At 37.5% G+C, this 18,959-nt stretch overlaps 1 protein-coding gene across 1 annotated transcript in view; it reads right to left on the reverse strand.

Annotated features, from left to right (window-relative positions):
• Nucleotides 1–592: 592 nt before the first annotated feature.
• Nucleotides 593–18,959, reverse strand: part of LOC125863086 (pachytene checkpoint protein 2 homolog) — a 37,386-nt gene continuing 19,019 nt past the window's right edge. The window contains exons 9-14 of the mRNA XM_049543237.1: nucleotides 10,106–10,175; nucleotides 9,944–10,014; nucleotides 9,726–9,816; nucleotides 1,498–1,625; nucleotides 1,300–1,428; nucleotides 593–1,220 (exon numbers count right to left, since the gene is read on the reverse strand). Of these exons, the coding sequence (XP_049399194.1) occupies nucleotides 1,080–1,220; nucleotides 1,300–1,428; nucleotides 1,498–1,625; nucleotides 9,726–9,816; nucleotides 9,944–10,014; nucleotides 10,106–10,175 (630 nt within the window). The 3' untranslated portion in view covers nucleotides 593–1,079. The remainder of the gene's footprint in view (nucleotides 1,221–1,299; nucleotides 1,429–1,497; nucleotides 1,626–9,725; nucleotides 9,817–9,943; nucleotides 10,015–10,105; nucleotides 10,176–18,959) is intronic.

Raw genomic sequence — 18,959 nt, forward strand, 5'->3', positions numbered from 1 at the left:
GTAATGGTAGAAATATATGTGAACTATTTTGTAATGGTAGGGGTATATGAGAACCACTTTTGTAATGAGAGATATATCATGCCTAAATAATAAAGTGCAGGGGTATATCAAGTTCTTTTCCCATTATGTATTTTAAGAAAAAAATACTACAAAATGAAAACATGATAGCAAAAAATATAATATCATTACACCAATAATAAAAACACATGATTTATAACAAAAATATTTTTGAAGCAACACATTTAATTGCAAAGGTGTGAAAGCTTTTATTGCATGGGACTTACAATTTACACCCGAGACTTTTGCCTCAAATTTTAGAGCATACAACTTATAAATCTATGCTTTTCATTTGTACCTCAAAGCCATTTTGGTACACCTCACCCAATAACACCCTTGGAGACAATGTTCTACACTAGAGCCATTATGATGTCATCATTTTAAGAAATTGTAATAACATGATGCTTCCCGTTCCAAAATAATTTCCTCGATTGGTTGCAATTTGGCAAACTCCACCAAGCTATTCTTCCTTGTCTAAGTTAAGAAGGAAGTTAGAGTAAACATTGGTATACAAATTACTTTTTCAGAGACACGATTAAGCAAATTTCTTTAACTCAAACTCACTTAATAACCCTAATTTCTATATAGATAGAATAGAACATTGACATTATTTGCAACAATTTGGTGATGCCAAAATAAGACGGGGTGGGGTCTATTATCAACTTTCTAAAGCTCAGTGGCTGACATAATCAGATTGTCAACCCTGCTTGGTAAGCCAAAGTTAATTCGCCCCAAGATGACTGACTAGTTCGACCAATATCTGACGGGGATATGATATACATGCCATTAATCAGCTTAACTTTCATTTATGCATATGCAGCTCGTAGCTCAATGGATGTTACAACATGCAAGAATACATAACTTTCAAATATATCACATTGCCCAGAAACCTTTCAAATCTTCCCAAAGAGCTTCTTTCTGTCTGGCTCAAGTAACCATGCATATGATAATTTCTCTCCCCATTTGCTTTATAGTTGAGCTTGGTAACAGAAGCAGGATTTTAACAATTAATGGGGAAAAATTCACTCGGACAGCTCTGGATGCTCTCTTTTAGCTGTTTGCATCATTACATGCAAAAATTTGCCAGGTTCACAACTGTAAGGATTAGCAAGTGCAGCATGTGCCAAGAATGGTAGCTTTCTAAGTGATCTACCACTCATACCCTGAAAGATGCACATATTTGTTCATCACAATTATGTGCTGCTGCATTTACTTGACTGGAAATAAAGGGCAAATCTTTACCTCACAGGCCTCTGCAGCTTCAAGCAATTGTTTACCAAGATGTGGAAACATTTGAGACTCAGTTGAAACTACTTCGCTCATTTTATCCTTCAAACTAGCATAATTTGGAAGAACAAGGCAACCTCTATCCTGCATATACTCCAGTCAATTGTAAAGAATTGCTAAACAAAGCAAATGTGAACCAAAGACAAGTAGTACCTGCGAATTTGACAAAATTCCAGTACGCAATAGCTCTTGCAAGCATGATCGGAGTATCTCATAACATGCTTGAAGAGTAGGTGGTCCAACATAAGCCTTAATGTCAGCACGATCCACAAAAGCTATATCTGCAATCCCATGAAGGTTACATCTTTTAGAAATAAATTATAACTCATGCGAATCTGATCAGGAGATGGTGCAAAGCATGTCACCTGGCAGAAAATGGAAGTAAAAGGAAAATGCACCAATTGCATGGTAACATCAGTTTAATTAGTATTAACCTTTCATGAAAATTCCAAATTTTCATCTTCTACTGTACATTACGACCCAATAGCTTTCAAATGAAGATACTCAAACTAGCAATGCTAAACATGCATTACATATTGTACAGCTGGTACTGGCTTAAAATTTTAATAGCAGAAGAAACCAATGGTAGAAAAATTCGAACATACTAAATGTTTCTGAATCACTATTATAGTGGCACTCGTGAACAAGATTCAAAAAGGGAAGAACAAACACATGCAAGATCATCCACACATGCTTTTTGAAATGAAAAAAAAAAGAGAGGATACAACAACAAAGTGAAGTTGATATTAATATATGAACTAGACTCTGCACACAGTGATCTCAGACAATTAAAGAAACTCAAGAGTCACCGTGCTAGCAATTCCATTGTCAAAGCAATATATAGCCTTTCGTATTTCAGCTTGCATGACTACTTACAGCAGAATACTTGGAGAACTAGACATCTACATTATATTGTTCAAATACTTCAGTTTTGTCAATCAGCCGAGATAGTTCTTAGTCCTGACATTAAACAAGAGTGTAGATGACATCTTGTACTACAATTTGACAAAAGGCACTAAACATTCCAAAGTTCTGGGTAGATCAATACTGGGTGAGGGTAAAGATCAATAATCGAAACTTACGATAGAAATTTCAGAACCATATGAAAACCCGAAATATTACTGGAAACTGGAGAGTAGGAGCAGGATTGCTAAGAAGGTGTTTGGATTGACTTAAAAGTTGGTCAAACCTACTTTTAAGTCAGTTTTTGACTTCTGGAAGTGTTTGGCAAATATAAAAATAACTTCAAATAAGTTAAAAATGACTTAAAATAAGTTAGAAAGTATTTGACAAGATTAAAAATAACTTCAAATAAGTTGAACATGAGTTAAAATAAGGGAAAATGCATAAGTACCCCCAACCTATGCCCAAAATCCATGAGACACTCCTAACCTTTGCTAAGGTCCTATTACCCCCCAAACTTATTTTATATATAATTTTCTACCCCTTTTCGGCCTACGTGGCACTATCTTGTAGGTCCAGTGCGTGTTGACAATTTTTTCAAGAATAGTGCCACGTAGGCCGAAAAGGGGTAGAAAATTATATATAAAATAAGTTCGGGGGTAATAGGACCTTAGTAAATGTTAGGTGTGTCTCGGGAATTTTGGGCATAGGCTGGGGGTACTTATGCATTTTCCCTTAAAATAAGTTAGAAAGTATTTGACAAGATCAAAAATAACTTGAAATAAGTTTAAAATGACTTTAAATAAGTCAAAAACCAAAAGTAGGTCTCCCCCTACTTTTATTTTTTGACTTAAAAGTCATTTAAGTTTGACTTTTTTATTTTTGACTTAAAATCAATTATTTTTAAGCCAATCCAAATGGGCTCTAATTCAACTCCCTGATTAATCCTATCAATTTGGGTGGCCAAAGAATTTTCCTAGCAGAGAGTAATCACACCAGTCTGTATCAAAATGTAATGTAGTGTTGTCACTGTCAAAGGTGCTTAAGCCCTAAAGCAAGTGCAAAACATGTGGAGTGTTTCGATTAGCTTGGGCTGGCACTTCAGTGCCGTCATCAAGGCTCTAAGACATACTTTTTCTCGCCAATGAATGTAATCCTAAAAAGGCAACACTAAACAATTGATATTTCAGATTATCATAATTATTTATCAATTCTATCCCATATATTGTTATTCATGCTTATAATTATTAGTTTTGGACATCACGTATTGTAAAAAAAAATTCATTTACACCTTTTTCATTAAAGCTCACTTTATTTGCGCTTTGCATCTAAAGCCCAACAGAGTTTTTTTTGAATTTTTCATCTTTAATAACACTAACGTAATGTATGAAATTAGAGAGGAGACAATTATTTATTTTCAAAAATCATACTACCTCTCTTCCAATTTATGTATCATACTTTTCTTTTTAGTATGCGTCGAAAAACATAGCATACTTCTTTATTTTTTTAGAAAAACAAATCTCTCATTTTACTCTTATTGAGATAATTCATTGTCGCACAAATGTTTATGGCTTATTTTGGACCATACTTCTTTCAATTGTAGTTATTGTTCTCCCTCCTTTTCGTCGTGTAGTACTACTTTCCTTTTCGCACTATTTTATTTTTGTTATTGCACTCATATTTGTATTCCCTTTCTCAAACTGGTTGGCAGACTTAATTTAAATCGGGGGTCTATCAGAAACAGCCTCTATCTCTACGATTTACCCTCCCTAGACCCCACTTGTAAAATCACACTAAGTATGTTGTTGTTTAAACTCTGCATTCAATCAAACACAAACAACTACATACTCTATATAATCTTACAACTGGAGTTTGGGGAGTGAGTGTACACAAACCTTATGCCTACCTTTGTGGGTTAGATATGTTGTTTAGATAGACCATCGGCATGGTTAGTCAAACACCATCACATATATTGAGACCGAGGAAGTAGAACAAAAAGAATACTCCCTTTGACTTGGCACGAAGTTTAAGAAACAAAGACTTTAAACTTGTGGTCTAAAATGAGTGATAGATGTTTGTGTGGCTATAAATCATTTCATTAAGGATAAAATGAGTATTTTAAAATTAAATAGTTACTAGGGGTGTGTTTGGTTGGTTGGCTTAAAAGTTTCTACAAATATTTTCCAAATCAACTTATTTTCCTCAAATTTAAAGAAAATGACTTTCCTCCAAAAAGTAAGGAAAACATTTTCCAGAACTCTTTTTAAAGCTCACATCTGAAATTCTCATTTTAGGACTTAATTCCTGACTCCTAACCTCGATGCGAGACCCACATCCCGAGTCCTAGGTAGGATCGAGTTAGGATTGGATCATGTGTTTGGTGTTGGGTCTTGAGTCAGGATTCAAGGTCAAATCCTAGATTGAATGTTTGGGGTCGACTGTTGGGGTCAAGTACCGATTTTAAAGTTGGATATTGGATCAAGAGTCGAGTTAGGTCTCAGGTCGGGTCTCGAGGTTAGGTTTCATGTTGGGTGTCGAGGTCAATCTTAGGTTGTGTCCTAGTTTAGAATTCGAATCCCAAGTTAGGTGTCGAGATTGGGTCGAGTGTCAAAGTCGAGTCTCGATCGTGTGTTGGGATCAGGTCCTGAATCAGTCATCGAGGTAAAGTGTCGGGGTCATGTCCTAATTTGGAAGTCGGGTCTTGGATCGAGAGTCGGGGTTGAGTATCAAGATCGAGTGTCGAGGTTGAGTCTCAAGTCGTGTGTCAAGATTGGCTCCCGTTGAGGAATTCGAGTCTTAGGTCGGGTGTCTAAGTCGGATTCTGATCCAAAAACATCCCTAATTGAGTGTCATGATTGGGCCTTGGATTAGGCATCGAGGTCGAGTGTCGGGGTCAAGTCCGGATTCAAAAGTCAGGTCTTTGGTCAAGTCTCGGGTTTAATGTCGGGTCTCGAGTTAGGTAACATGGATGGATCTTGTGTTAGATGTTGAATCCTAGTTTGAAAATTGGATCCTAGTTTTGGTGTCCGACCTCAAGTCGGATATCGGGATTGGGCCTCAAGGTCAAATTTTAAATCAATTGTTGGGAGGCTAAAGAGTTTAGGTTGAATTGGACCATGACCGAATATGTGGAGTGCAAATTAATTGAGGTGATGTATGAGGTAGGCATGGAAGTGAGGCTTGACACAAAATGTACAAGAGGGATAGATTCAAGTATCTTGGATCTATAATTCAGGAGAGAGAGGACATTGACGGTGATATCACACACTATACTAGTGCGGCATGAATAAACTGGAGGCTTGCCTCTGGAGTCTTGTGCGATAAAGAGGTACCGCCAAAACTCAGATATGTTTCTATAGAGTGGTGGTTCGACCGACATTGTTGTGTGGGACTGAGTGTTGGCCAGTCAAGAACTCTCAAGTCCAAAAGATGCATGTTACGGAGATGCGTATGTTGAGGTAGATGTGTGGTCATACTAGGAGCAATAAGATTAGAAATGAAGAATTCTGGCATAAGGTAGGAGTAGCCTCCATAGTGGACAAGATGAGGGTAATGAGATTGAGATGGTTTGAATATGTGAAGAGGAGATGTATAGACACCCAGGTGAGGAGGTGCGAGAGGTTGGTTATAGAGGGTATGAAGAGAGGCAGAGGTAGCCCAAAGAAGTATTGTAGAGAGGTGATAAGACATGATATGACGCAACTTCAGTTACCGAGGATATGACCCTAGATAGGAGGGTGTGGAGGGTACATATTAGGGTAGAAGGTAGTGTAGTGACGTCTTGCTTAGGGTGCTGATGTTGGAGATGGTAATAGTGGTATTATGGTAGTTTTATCATAGTTTAATATTGTAGTTTTTATTTATTAATCAATCCTAGTATGTTGTTTATGGTGTTACAATTATCACATGATTTCATTGCGGTTTTGGCTCCTCTCCGGTAGACTTTTGCATTGTTTCCTTGTCATTTGCTATATTTTCTTAATTGACTCCTTCATCAGTATACCAGGATTTGTTGCACTAGAGCTGAGGGTTTTTTGGAAACAAGTTTTTTATCTTCATGAGGTAGCGGTAAATTCTACGTTTATTCTACCCTCCCCACACCTCACTTGTGGGATTTCATTATGTATGATGTCGAGGTCGGGTTACAATTCGAATGTCGGGTTCTAGATCAGGAGTCAAGGTTAAGTCCTAGGTCGAGTCTCGAGGTATGATCCTTGATACGTCACCAGAGTTGTGTCCTGATTAGGGTGTTAGGGTCTGGGTTGGATCCCAGGTCGGGAGTTGAGATCAAGTCCAAGATCGATTGTCGGGTTCGGTCCCGAATCAATTATCGAGGTTGGTTTTTGGGTGAAACTATTTTCCTAAAAAGTATTTTCTATTCTATAGCCAAAAATAAAAGATATTTTCTAAAAAAATGTTTTTCATTTATCAAATGAACACTAGAAAATATTTTTCACTCACCAACCAAAAATGAGAATAAATTAGAAACCAACTTGTTTTCCAAGAAGACATTTTCTAGGAAAACATTTTAAGAAAATAGCCAAATGCCCCCCAACCTATAATCAGATTCTCAACTACAAACTTATATTTCACGGAGTCCTATTGCCACGTTAGACTATTTTAAAGCGGAATATGTACCACCCTAAGACTAGACAACCATATTCTTCACATGTAGTGATGCACACGCGCTGCCAGCTACCAAATATCATGTATATCAAAGAAAAAAAGATAAGGTAATTCACGTTCTTCTTCATCATCATTTTCACTCTTCACACTTCTCCATAGTCTTCAGCCATGTTTTCTCACTGTAAACTCCCTTAAACCTTTAATCTCTCTCCACCCCATTCCTCCCTAGTCACCCCCATCCCCCACCTTCTATAACCCACAAATCAAATCTCAATCCAAGACCCATATCAGCACTTATCATCCCTCCTTCGGGTCAAAGAAACCAACAATATTCTTCATCAGACAATAATAGAGACTAAAGATAAGATTTGAAGGTTAATGAATTTTACTGGAGCAAGGAGATTAATGAAGATTTGATTTTTCCAACCATATGAGTAATAGTTTTAATGATTATTTGGTGATTTTGATAGCGTTTGCAATGTTAATAGTTGTGGGTACTGGTGAGACAAATTGTGAGAAAGTATTAGAAGATGGGTAAGGAGATGAGACTGCTATGGTGGTGGTGGTTCAACAATGGCAATGGAGGGCATATACAAGTGGGGTGGGTGTTGAGTGATGAGAGAGGGAAAAAAGAAAAAGAAATGGAAAAGTAAAGAAACAAAAATAAAAGACTAAAGTAAAAAAAGATTATATTTAACAAAAAATCCAAATATTTTGAAATATCTTTTTATAAGTTCTTTTGACTCTCAAATGCTTATACGGGCTATTAGTAGGATGAGTAGGGGAAGAGCGACCGGACCCGATGAGATTCCGGTAGAATTTTGGAAGAGCATGGGCAAAGCGGGCATAGAGTGGTTAACTGGGCTGTTTAATGTTATCTTTAAGACAGCGAAAATGCCTGATGAATGGAGGTGGAGTACAATGGTTCCGTTGTATAAAAACAAGGGTGATATCCAAAACTGTAACAACTACAGGGGTATCAAATTGTTGAGCCATACTATGAAGATTTGGGAGAGAGTGGTGGAGATGAGGGTGAGAAGAGGGGTGTCCATCTCTGAGAATCAGTTTGGATTCATGCCGGGACGTTCGACTACCGAAGCCATTCATCTTATGCGTAGACTGGTAGAAAAATATAGAGAAAGGAAGAGAGACCTACATATGGTGTTCATTGACCTTGAAAAGGCCTATGACAAAGTACCGAGGAATGTCCTCTGGAGGTGCTTGGAGTCTAAAGGAGTCCCGATGATGTATATTAGGGCGATAAAGGACATGTACGGTGGAGCCAAGACTCGGGTTAGAACAGTTGGAGGAGACTCAGAACATTTTCCAGTTGAGATGGGGCTGCATCAGGGATCAGTCTTAAGCCCTTTCCTATTTGCTTTGGTGATGGACGAGTTGACGCGGTCCATTCAGGAGAAGGTCCCATGGTGTATGTTATTTGCGGATGATATAGTACTGATTGATGAGACGCGGGACAGAGTTAATGCGCGGTTGGAGGTTTGGAGAGAAACGCTGGAGTCCAAAGGGTTCAGGCTGAGTAGGACCAAAACAGAATATTTGGGGTGCAAATTCAGTGATGTGGTGGATGAGACAGATGTGGAAGTGAGACTTGTCGCACAAATCATTCCTAAGAAGGAAAGTTTTAAGTATCTTGGGGCTGTAATCCAAGGGAGTGGTGACATCGACGATGATGTCACACATCGCATTGGGGCTGCTTGGATGAAATGGAGGCTTGCCGCTGGAGTATTGTGTGATAAGAAAATTCCACCGAAACTTAAAGGTAAGTTTTACAGAGCGGTAGTTAGACCGGCCTTGCTATATGGAGCGGAGTGTTGGCCAGTCAAGAACGCACACGTCCATAAAATGCATGTTGCGGAGATGAGGATGTTGAGATGGATGTGTGGGCACACTAGGAGCGACAGGATTAGGAATGAGGTTATCCGGGAGAAGGTGGGGGTACGCGGAGGGGTAGAGGTAGGCCCAAGAAGTATTGGGAGGAGGTGATTAGACAAGATTTGGCTATGCTTCACATTACCGAGGACATGACTCTAGATAGGAAGGAGTGGAGGTCTCGTATTAAGGTTGTAGGTTAGTAGGGCTAGCGTGTTGTCCTCTCTTGCAAGGGTATGGATTGTTAGAGTTTGGAGTAGACCTTGCCTTATGATGTTTACTGCGTTTCACGCATCGCATTACTTTCTTGTTGTTACTGTCTCATTTGTTGATTATACGCTAGCGTTTGTATTGGCTGTTATGTTTTATATATATCTCTCCTGTCACTTAGATTTGTTGTTCTTGAGCTGAGGGTCTCCTGGAAACAGCCTCTCTACCTCCACGAGGTAGTGGCAAGGTCTGCGTACAATTTACCCTCCCCAGACCCCACCTAGTGGGATCTCACTGGGCATGTTGTTGTTGTTGTTGTTTGACTCTCAAATGCCTTCAAGAGATTGAACACCTATTGTGTCATGTCAACACTTAAGGGTATATTTATTTTGCTTTTAAAGAGTCCAAGGGGGTATAGGACCCCCATAAAATATAAGTGTAGTTGAAAATTCAGTTATAGGTTGGGGGGGAGGGGGTGATTTGGCAAATTTCTCAAAACATTTTCCTTAGAAATGTGTCATTCTTTTTGGGACTAACTAAAAAGGAAAGTGAGTCATACAAATTAGGACAGAGGAAGCAATAATTATGGGCATAAGATTGATGTTGGAGGCTAAATGTAGAAATTTCATATTCTCTAGCCAGTGGCCAGTGCATAGATCTAAAAATATCTAACTGATAAACTAACAATATTTGAATGAAGAGGCTGAGATGAACTCTCCTCATATGGCATCTGAATTTAATGACAGGCCTACCAATGGCAGCAGTGATATTAGACGTAGTCAGAATTATGACATTTGGCGCGGACTTCAACTTGTCCAGCTGGGTCAACAGAGCGTTCACTACCTGACAAGATATAACATGAGTCAAAGGACAAACCAATATGCAGCTTAATATAAAAAACACATTAGTTCTTCAACAAAAAGAAATCTCAACAGGTTCTAATTTTATTATAATGCAAATATATTGGTACCCTGATAGAATCTGAAGGTTCAGAGCCAGACAAAGCAGCTTTTCTAGCAGCAGCGAGGCTTTCAACTTCATCTGTTAAAATAAGGGTAAGGAGTTACTATGCTGAAAGATAATTAAATAGTTCATCACTATAACTGAATTCTTCAGTTATTATAATTCTCACCAATCAAAACAAATACCAGATTGTTTTCTTCCTCTACCATTTCTTGAATCTTCGAGAACAGCTTCGCAACCTAAGGTCGAAATACAAGTGTAAGTCACTTCATTGGAAATAAATAACTCACACAGCAATGGTGAGACACAGAATTGAGCAAATAAGACGAACAAACAAGAAAAGGGAAGAAGATAGAATAAATTTGGGAATTCTAATTCCTTTCAAACCAAATTGGTTGCGTACAATAGACCCTTGTGGCCCCGCCCTTCTCTAGACCATGCATAAAGTAAGTTTTAGTGCACCTGGCCTCCCTTTTTTTAATTGCATTCAGACCAAACTAAAAATTGAAGGACCGAACACTAAATTAGGAGCCTATTTGAATGGCTTAAAGCCTTCGGCTTATTTTTGTTATTTTGGCTTAAAAACAAGATTTTAAAAGCACCTTTTTATCTTACCCAAACACTACAGAAGTGTTTATTTTGGCTTAAAAGCACCTAAAATAAGTCGATCCAAACAGTCTCTAGGTACAAAGCATGCTGGGACAAATGGAGTCATCTCAACCATTGATGAATGATTTTCTAGAGCTTCTTATAGTCGTCCGATCATTTTCAACAGTTGTAGCATAATGGATAATCTAAAATTATCCACAAGAAGCAATTTTGTAATTGAATAGATAGTACAAAAATTTGTTATTTCTTGTTCAGTGTAGGTAGGACACGTATAGAAAATATTTATTTCCTCACAGTTTGTATATATATATACTGTTAATTATGGTATCATTGGATAATGTAGATATGAGAATATTAAATATGGTATAATTAGATAGGGTGGATATGAAAATATTTTCTAATCCCTTAAATTAAGCAGTTAGGAGATTGTGTACTATTTTATTAATTTTTTTCCTTATTTACATTATCTGTAACAACTATTTAATCCCATCAACTTGAGGGAATAATCAATCAATTCAATTCTCAATATCTCTTCATCTTCTTCTAATATCTCATGGTACCAGAGCTACTCTCTCTTAATGGTTTTCTCTTATAATAAAAATAATTGAACAGAAAAAACAAGGAGGGATCGATCAACTGGTTGAGAAATCAACCATATCAAAAAGTTGTGTCACCTCTCTCCTTCTGTGGGTCATTTAAATTCTATCTAAATTCCTTTTTTTCTTACATCTAGGTTGTTTACATCTTTGTTTCTCTTAAAGACTTCTACTTATGTGCTTCATCAGTCCTTTTTTAGACCAAAAAAAGAACAAACTAATAATCCGACTACTAAACATCATATTGTTAAGTCAATTGTTTCCTCTACACCATCCATCACTTGCAATTTACTACAATAAAATTAGATGGTAGTGGTAATTACACCTCTTCCCCAACCTTTGTAGAATTGTGGTTTCTAGGTAAAGGATTTGAAGATCACTTGCTCAAAAACAGTACTAATAATGGACCAACTGATAGACCTGCGTGGGTCAAAATAGATGCACAATGGTGTAGTCTTCTGTGGAATTCACTTGATCCTAAGTTGTTAAATTTGTTTTGTAAGACTAGTTGCAAAGTGTGGAACAAAGCAAAAACATTGTATACAAATGATATACAACTCATCTACAAAGTTGTGTTAGATATTGTTCATCTTCGATGAAATCAACAAGACATGGCAACTTATTTGGGTCGGGTAGAATCTTAAAGGGTTAAATTTGATTATCTTATGCCTTGAACTACCAAATTAGATGATCAGGAGACACAAGGAGACAGGTTCTTCATGTCTTGGCTTTGATTGGGTTGCGAGCAGACCTAACCTCAGTTCGTGACCAAATCCTTTCTAGCCTATATGTTCCTACCTTGGAAGAAGTATTTGCAAGATTACTACGCATCACATCTGCACTACCAAAGGTAAATTCCTATGATGCATCTATCATGGTTGTCCAAACTACCAATTTTCAAGGTGGATACAGAAAAGGAAAATGGAGGAACAATAAACATTGCACATTGTAATAAGGGAGGATAATAAGAGGGGAAAGATTGCACTGCGTCCCATTTTATGTGGCACCCTTTTGACTTGACACGGTATTTAAGAAAAAAATAAAGACTTTTAAAACTTGTGATCAAACAATCCTTAGATATTTGTGTAGCTGGAAATCATTTCATTAAGGGTAAAAGGAGAGTTTTAAAGTTAAATGATATCCAATTATAGTAAGGTGACATTCTTCTTGGGATGAACTAAAAATGAAAGGATGCCACATGAAATAGGACGAAGGGAGTATATGTTTAGTCGAAGACTAATAATTATAAGAATCAATAACAATTTTATTTTTTTTGATAAAGTAAGATGTTGTATTAGAAAGGCATCAAGGAGATGCAAATTACATACACAAAAATATGGCTAACTCCTGAGAACAAAAACACCTATTTAATCAGGGAGAAAACCACAAGCAAAAGAATGGTCGCTAAGCCATATTGAGGGAGCTAATGAAATCTAAGAGCGGTAATATATCATTTACAAGGGATAAGTTGCCCCAACGGAAGAGACTAATAAGGCAAAAGGATTTCAAACTGCTAATTGGACAAAGAAATTGATTATTTTTACGATAAAGTGAAATATCAATGGTTTAGTGTCGCCTCTTTAGGAAATGCTCATTCATGAGGAAAAGTATGCCTTAGAGCTTTCATGATGACACTAAAGTGCACATTAATTAAGCAAGGCAAAGCGCTCAACGCATTTTGAGCCTCACTTCAGGGCTTAAGTGCGCCTTTGATAACACTGTCTATTTTAATATTGAAAACAATTTTTTTGAAATTGACAAGAATCATTCTTAAAACCAAAGCAGCTCATGTGACTGTGTGTGGTGGAAAGACTAAAATGACAACATCATTTCAAGATGGAAGGCTGATTCAATTCCTCAAGGGGGTGAATGAAACTTATGCTTCCGTGAAGACTAATATCATCATGATTTCACCACTGAGGCACTGCCAAGTGTAAATCAGGCTTATTCCTTGCTAATCCAAAATGAAAAGCAGTGCGAGGTTCTTGTGAACTCGCAGTACCAAGGAGACTCCTCTTTATTGGCAACTAATCAGAACTCTACTGGAAAGAAGTTAGGAAATTTTGAAGTCAAAAGAAAGAGTAACTTGTTTTGCTGTCACTGCAAAAACCTGGGCACAATGTTGATAAATGCTATCGGATTATTGGATAGTTTACGAAATCCAAGAGGTAGCAAGGACCTGTCAAGAGCAATGCAGTTCTTTCAGTTGAAGGAAATGGTGAAAAACTCAATGTGACTGAAGCAGGGAACACAGAACAGCAGCTCACTCAGGAGCAGTTTTCCCTACTAGTGCAGCTTCTCCAACAAGTGAAGTTTGTACAGCCAGGATCTTCATCTTCAAACTCCTTGTCAATGGTGCTACCTGTTCTGGTATAATCTTCACAAATTCAGTTTATTCTTCTGTTTCCACAAAATCTATGTCAGATCTTAGATTCTAGAGTGCTGAAATATGGCCACTGGTTCCTCAACCTTTTCCAAATTGATGCCTTTATCAAGTCTAATAAATGTCAAGTTCCTAATTTCACATGTAAGTCAAGGCAACTCATCTGGGCAATGTGTCTATTTACTCTAATTTCACTCTAAAAAATGTTCTGTCTCCTCCTTCAGGTTTAATTTGGTCTCAGTTCATAAACTTTGTAAATAGATGAACTGTCTCTTAATATTTCTTAGTGAAGAGGGCTCACGACTTTGGTGATATTAAGGATGGCCTATATCGACACCAATCTCTACTCAGCCCAAGTTCTCACAAAACAAAAATGTTTCCTTTTCTATTGTTTTTCAGTCTGGTTACCCTTCAATTAGTTCAGTTTCATTTCCTGTAAAAGAAAATACCAATGTAAGGCAAAGCACCTTAGTCTTCTTTTCTACTGTTTTTCAGTCTGGTTACCCTTCAATTTTGAGTTCAAATTCATTTTCTGAAATGAAGAATATCAATTCTATTCCATCTTTATTTGATTTTCATTATCCGTGTGATGTTTACCCAATAGCTAGACAAACTAAATTAGTTTTTCCTAATATTAATTTCACCACTAAATCTGTTTTGAGATGATACACACTAACACCAGGGGGCCACACAAGACTCCCACTCATAATGGTTATATATATTTCTTCACTATGGTTGATGAATTTTTTAGTGAGGCTTGGACTTATCTTTAATATGATGAGTTAATTCGGTATTGTGCAAGTAAGCAAAACGTCTCCACAAGTAGCTTAGGTTGCACTACCTAATGTTTCTGTTGCAGATAATTCTTTTGCTCGTATTTCACAGTCTAGTACTCTTGGATCATGGGTCATGGACTTAGGGGCTTCTGATCATATCTCTGGTAATAAATCACTTTTGTCCGATATTGTTTATTCACAATTTCTTCCTGATATTACTTTAGCCAACAGGATCCAAACAAAACCAAAAGGAGTTGGAAGCCAAACCCTTACCTTCTGTCACCCTAGACTATGTTCTTTATGTCCATGGTTCTCCTTTTAATCTAGCATTCGTTAGTCGTTTGACCCGTGCCCTACATTGTAGCATAACTTTTTCATGATTTTTTTCTCATGTAGGACCGCAATACGGGACAGATGATTGGCACAAGACATGAATCACAAGGCCTTTACTATCTTACCTCTTCAAATTCCTTCACAACATGTTCCGTTACAAATTCCCCAGACCTAATTCACAAACGTTTGGACATCCGAATCTATCCAATCTGCAAAAGATGGTGCCTAGCTTATCTAGTTTTTCCACATTAGATTGTGAGTCGTCAACTTGGGAAACACACTCATGCTACATTTTCACATAATACTGAGGGTCGTTCAAAGTCTATTTTTTCATTAGTTCATTCTGATATTTGGGGTCCTAGTAGAGTAGGTTCAACCTTAGGATGTCATTACTTTGTTAGTTTTATTGATGATTATTCAAGATGCACTTGGGTTTACTTAATAAAAATCATTCTGAGTTATTTTCTATATTCAAAAGTTTCTTTGCTAAAATACAAAATCAGTTTGGTGTTTCCTTATGTAGTGATAATGCCTTAGAATACTTATCCTCCCAATTTTAGGAGTTTATAACTCACTAAGGCATTATTCCAGACAACTTGTCCATACACCCCTCAACAAAACGGTGCAGCAGAAAGTAAGAATAGGCATCTCATTGAGACCGATCATACTTTTCTCCTTGAATCTCATGTTCCGCTGCATTTTTGGGGAGATATAGTCCTTTCGTCTTGTTATTTAATAAATAGAATGCTCTCATCTTCTATTCAAAATCAGGTTCCACATTCCATACTGTTTCCTTAGTCATATCTCTACTCTATCCCTCCTCGTTTCTTTGGGAGCACATGCTTTATTCATAAGTTAGCTCGAGGGATAGATAAATTAGCCCCTCGTGCCCTCGAATGTGTCTTTCTTGGTTACTCTCGAGTTCAAAAAGGGTATCATTGTTATTCACATGATCTTCATCGATACCTTATGTCCGCCGATATCACATTCTTCGAATCTCAACCTTACTATACATCTTCTGATCATCCTAATGTATTTGAGGTCCTACCCATAGATCAGGTTTTACTTGTATCAACTTTTGAGGAATCTACAATTACTTCTACATCTCCAGTTGTAGTGCCATTACTCCTGACTTATCATTGTCGTCCGCATCCAACACTAGTCCCAGATGATTCATGTCATGTGTTAGAGCATGCTCCTATTGCGGACTTGCCTCCTCCTAGCCAACCGCTTCCACTTCAAAAAGGTATATGATCCACTCAAAATGCTAACCCACTTTATACTTTCTTGAGTTATCATCGTCTATCATCACCCCATTATGCCTTTGTATCGTCTTTGTCCTCTATTTCCATTCCTAAGGCTATGGGTGAAGCACTTTCTCATTCCAAATGGAGGCAACCTATGGTTAATCAAATGTCTACTTTGCATACGAGTGGTATTTCGGAGCTTGTCTTCATCCTGCAGGTAAATCTATAGTTGGTTGTCGTTGGGTTTATGCAGTCAAAATTGGTCCAAACGGTTAGGTTGATCGGCTTAAGGCTCGCCTTGTTGCCAAAGGGTATACTTAAATATTTGGGCTAGATTATAGTAACACTTTCACTCGTGGCTAAAATAACATTTTTCCGTCTTTCTCTATCTATGGTTGTCGTTTGTCATTGGCCTCTTCACCAGTTGGACATTAAGAATGTTTTTCTACATGGTGATCTTGTGGAAGAAGTCTATATGGAGCAATCACCTAGTGTTGTTGCTCAGGGGGATTCTAGTAGCCTTGTATGTCGATTGTGTAGGTCGCTCTATAGTTTGAAACAGTCTCCTCGGGCCTGGTTTGGGAAGTTCAACACAGCAATTCAACAGTTTAGCATGACTCGTAGTGGAGCTGATCACTTTGTGTTTTATCGGCATTTTGCACCAAATCGGTGTATTTCTCTTTCTTTGTTCCTTCTTCATAACAACTTGCAGATTTGTTCGGAACGCCCCTTTTCGAGCCAACTCACAATTCAGTTCTCGAAAAATTAGGGATCGCCCCTCTTCCCTCCAACTTGAGGGATCACGCATCATACACAGAATTGAGCAAACAAGAAAAGCAGAGAAGGAAAAAGGAGAAGATAGAAGATATTATAGATTCAAATTCCATTCAACCAAACTAAAAAATGAAGGACCTAACACTAAATTGAGTACAAAGCATGCTTGGACAAACAGAGCCATCTCAAACCATTGATCAAATATTTGTTGGAGCCTCTTATAGCCGCTGAACATTTTCAGTTGGTAGCAGCATAATGGATATTCTAAAATCATCCAAGAGGGACAACTTTGTAATTAAATAAATCGTACTACAGTTTGTTACTTCTTGTTCAGTGTAGGTAGGACACGTATAGTATATTTTTTTTTATGACAAGGGAAACCCGCAGCCGCTACCCTTTAGGTGCGCACAGGGTAAAACCCCCGCTCCTATGCAATAGCTCGCAAACCACATAGTAGAGGTAAACCGCACTAGGTAAGTCCGGTGCGACGAGCTCGACCCAGAAGGCAAACCCCTTTCTTTATATTCCCTCTGTTTCATTTTATGCGGCACTCTTTCTTAGCTAGTCAATTACGAGAAAAATAACACTCATCTATATTTGAAAAGGATTCAACTTAAAATTTTCTACTTTACAATGGCGTGCTTTTACAGCCATAGAAATCTCACAACATATTTTGGGAATAACTTGGGTAATACCTAGTTCTACTTAGGCATAACTGAACAATTGGTGGAGTATTGGGAACAAGGGTGAGGAGGAGAATTGGTGGAAGATCATTCATGCTTGCATTTGGTGGAGTGTGGAAAGAAAAGAATGGCAGACATTTTGAAGGCACTAGCAGTTCTATCCAGAAAATTAGGCTGAATTGTCTTAAGCTTGTTCTTTTTTTGGTATAAACAGAATACGTGGGGCGAAGTAGGAGTCAGTAGATTTAATTGGCAATGTATAATTGTATAGGGCTCTGGGCAGGGGTTTAAGCACCCTTTTGATGCTAGTAAAGTTTACAACTTAGCACCTTTTTCTAGGTGGCTAAGTTCTTATTGAATATAATTGTTACTTGTCTAAAAAAAATCTCCAAAAGTCTTTCTACATTTCTTAAACTCATGCAAAGTAAAATGCCCTCACATTAATTAAAATGAAGGGAATAATAGTTTAAGAAGTATTGTATTCAGAGGCGTTATGGATATTTACAATTGGCAATCGCATTATCCTTTTTTGAAGAAAAATTCTGGCACTATCAGAGACACCTTGACCAGCATCATTGATTGTTTGACAATATTTGTCAAATATGCAGCCCATGCAAGACAAGTATGACCAAGACAATAAGTTAAGAGATACAGCTTATTATGAAAACTTTAGCATTTAAGGAGTCGCTTGGGTGGAGGGACTAAGAAAAATAACCGTTACATGACAAATGTAGCATTTAGTTGGTTATAAGAAAAGGAATTTCGTGATTAACTAATGTAGTGTTTGGTTGGTGGTCATAATACCCGCGTTCTGTTTAGGAATTTACGGATTAGTTTATGTCGGATAGAATGTGAAATAAAAATACATGTATTAGCAATACAAGGCTAAAAGAATTTAAGATAAAACTGCCCTTAAAGTAAGTACCTTAGGTAGCAATCAAGTTACCCTTTTCTCAAAAAAAAAGTACCTTAGGTAGCAATCCCTACATTATTATTCACAACAGCATAAAAATCCCTACAATATTTTATTTTATTTTTTGAAACTGATAAAAATCCCTACGATATTATTCATCCCATAACAAAGCCTTCATTATCATTCATCGTAAGAACAATTCCTACATGATAATCCCCAACATAACTAATTTGAGAAGGTGCCCTTATTCTACTGTCAGCTTGGCTCTTATGTTTGTCTGTTAAACAATCAATGATCTTGACCACTGTTCACTCTCTCACCAACTGCACATGTAGACTCCATTATTGCAATTATTTGAGCATCATTAGAGAGTATGAACGTGAAATGTATAATTTCAAACCCTGAAGTCAAATTGACAATGAATTAGGCAACATATCCTATGGTGGAGTTCAAAATTGAAAAGAAATCCTATCATTTCAAGTATCGAAACAAAATCCGCAAATATCCAATCTCGTTAACCAACAATTCCAAACTCTAGCTGTGTGCTCTTCAAATTCGCTCACCTCCACGGACTCAGTCGCAGCATTCAAAAAAATATAAGCCAATATAAAGAATATCTTTCTATTGGTTTCAGCAGTGTGAAGACTTATAGTCTGTAACTTCTACAGTTTGGCAAGTGCTCCCTTGGGCTATGATGTCGAAAAGGCTT

This window comes from Solanum stenotomum, chromosome 4 (assembly GCF_019186545.1).
Source record: "Solanum stenotomum isolate F172 chromosome 4, ASM1918654v1, whole genome shotgun sequence".
NCBI lineage: Eukaryota > Viridiplantae > Streptophyta > Magnoliopsida > Solanales > Solanaceae > Solanum > Solanum stenotomum.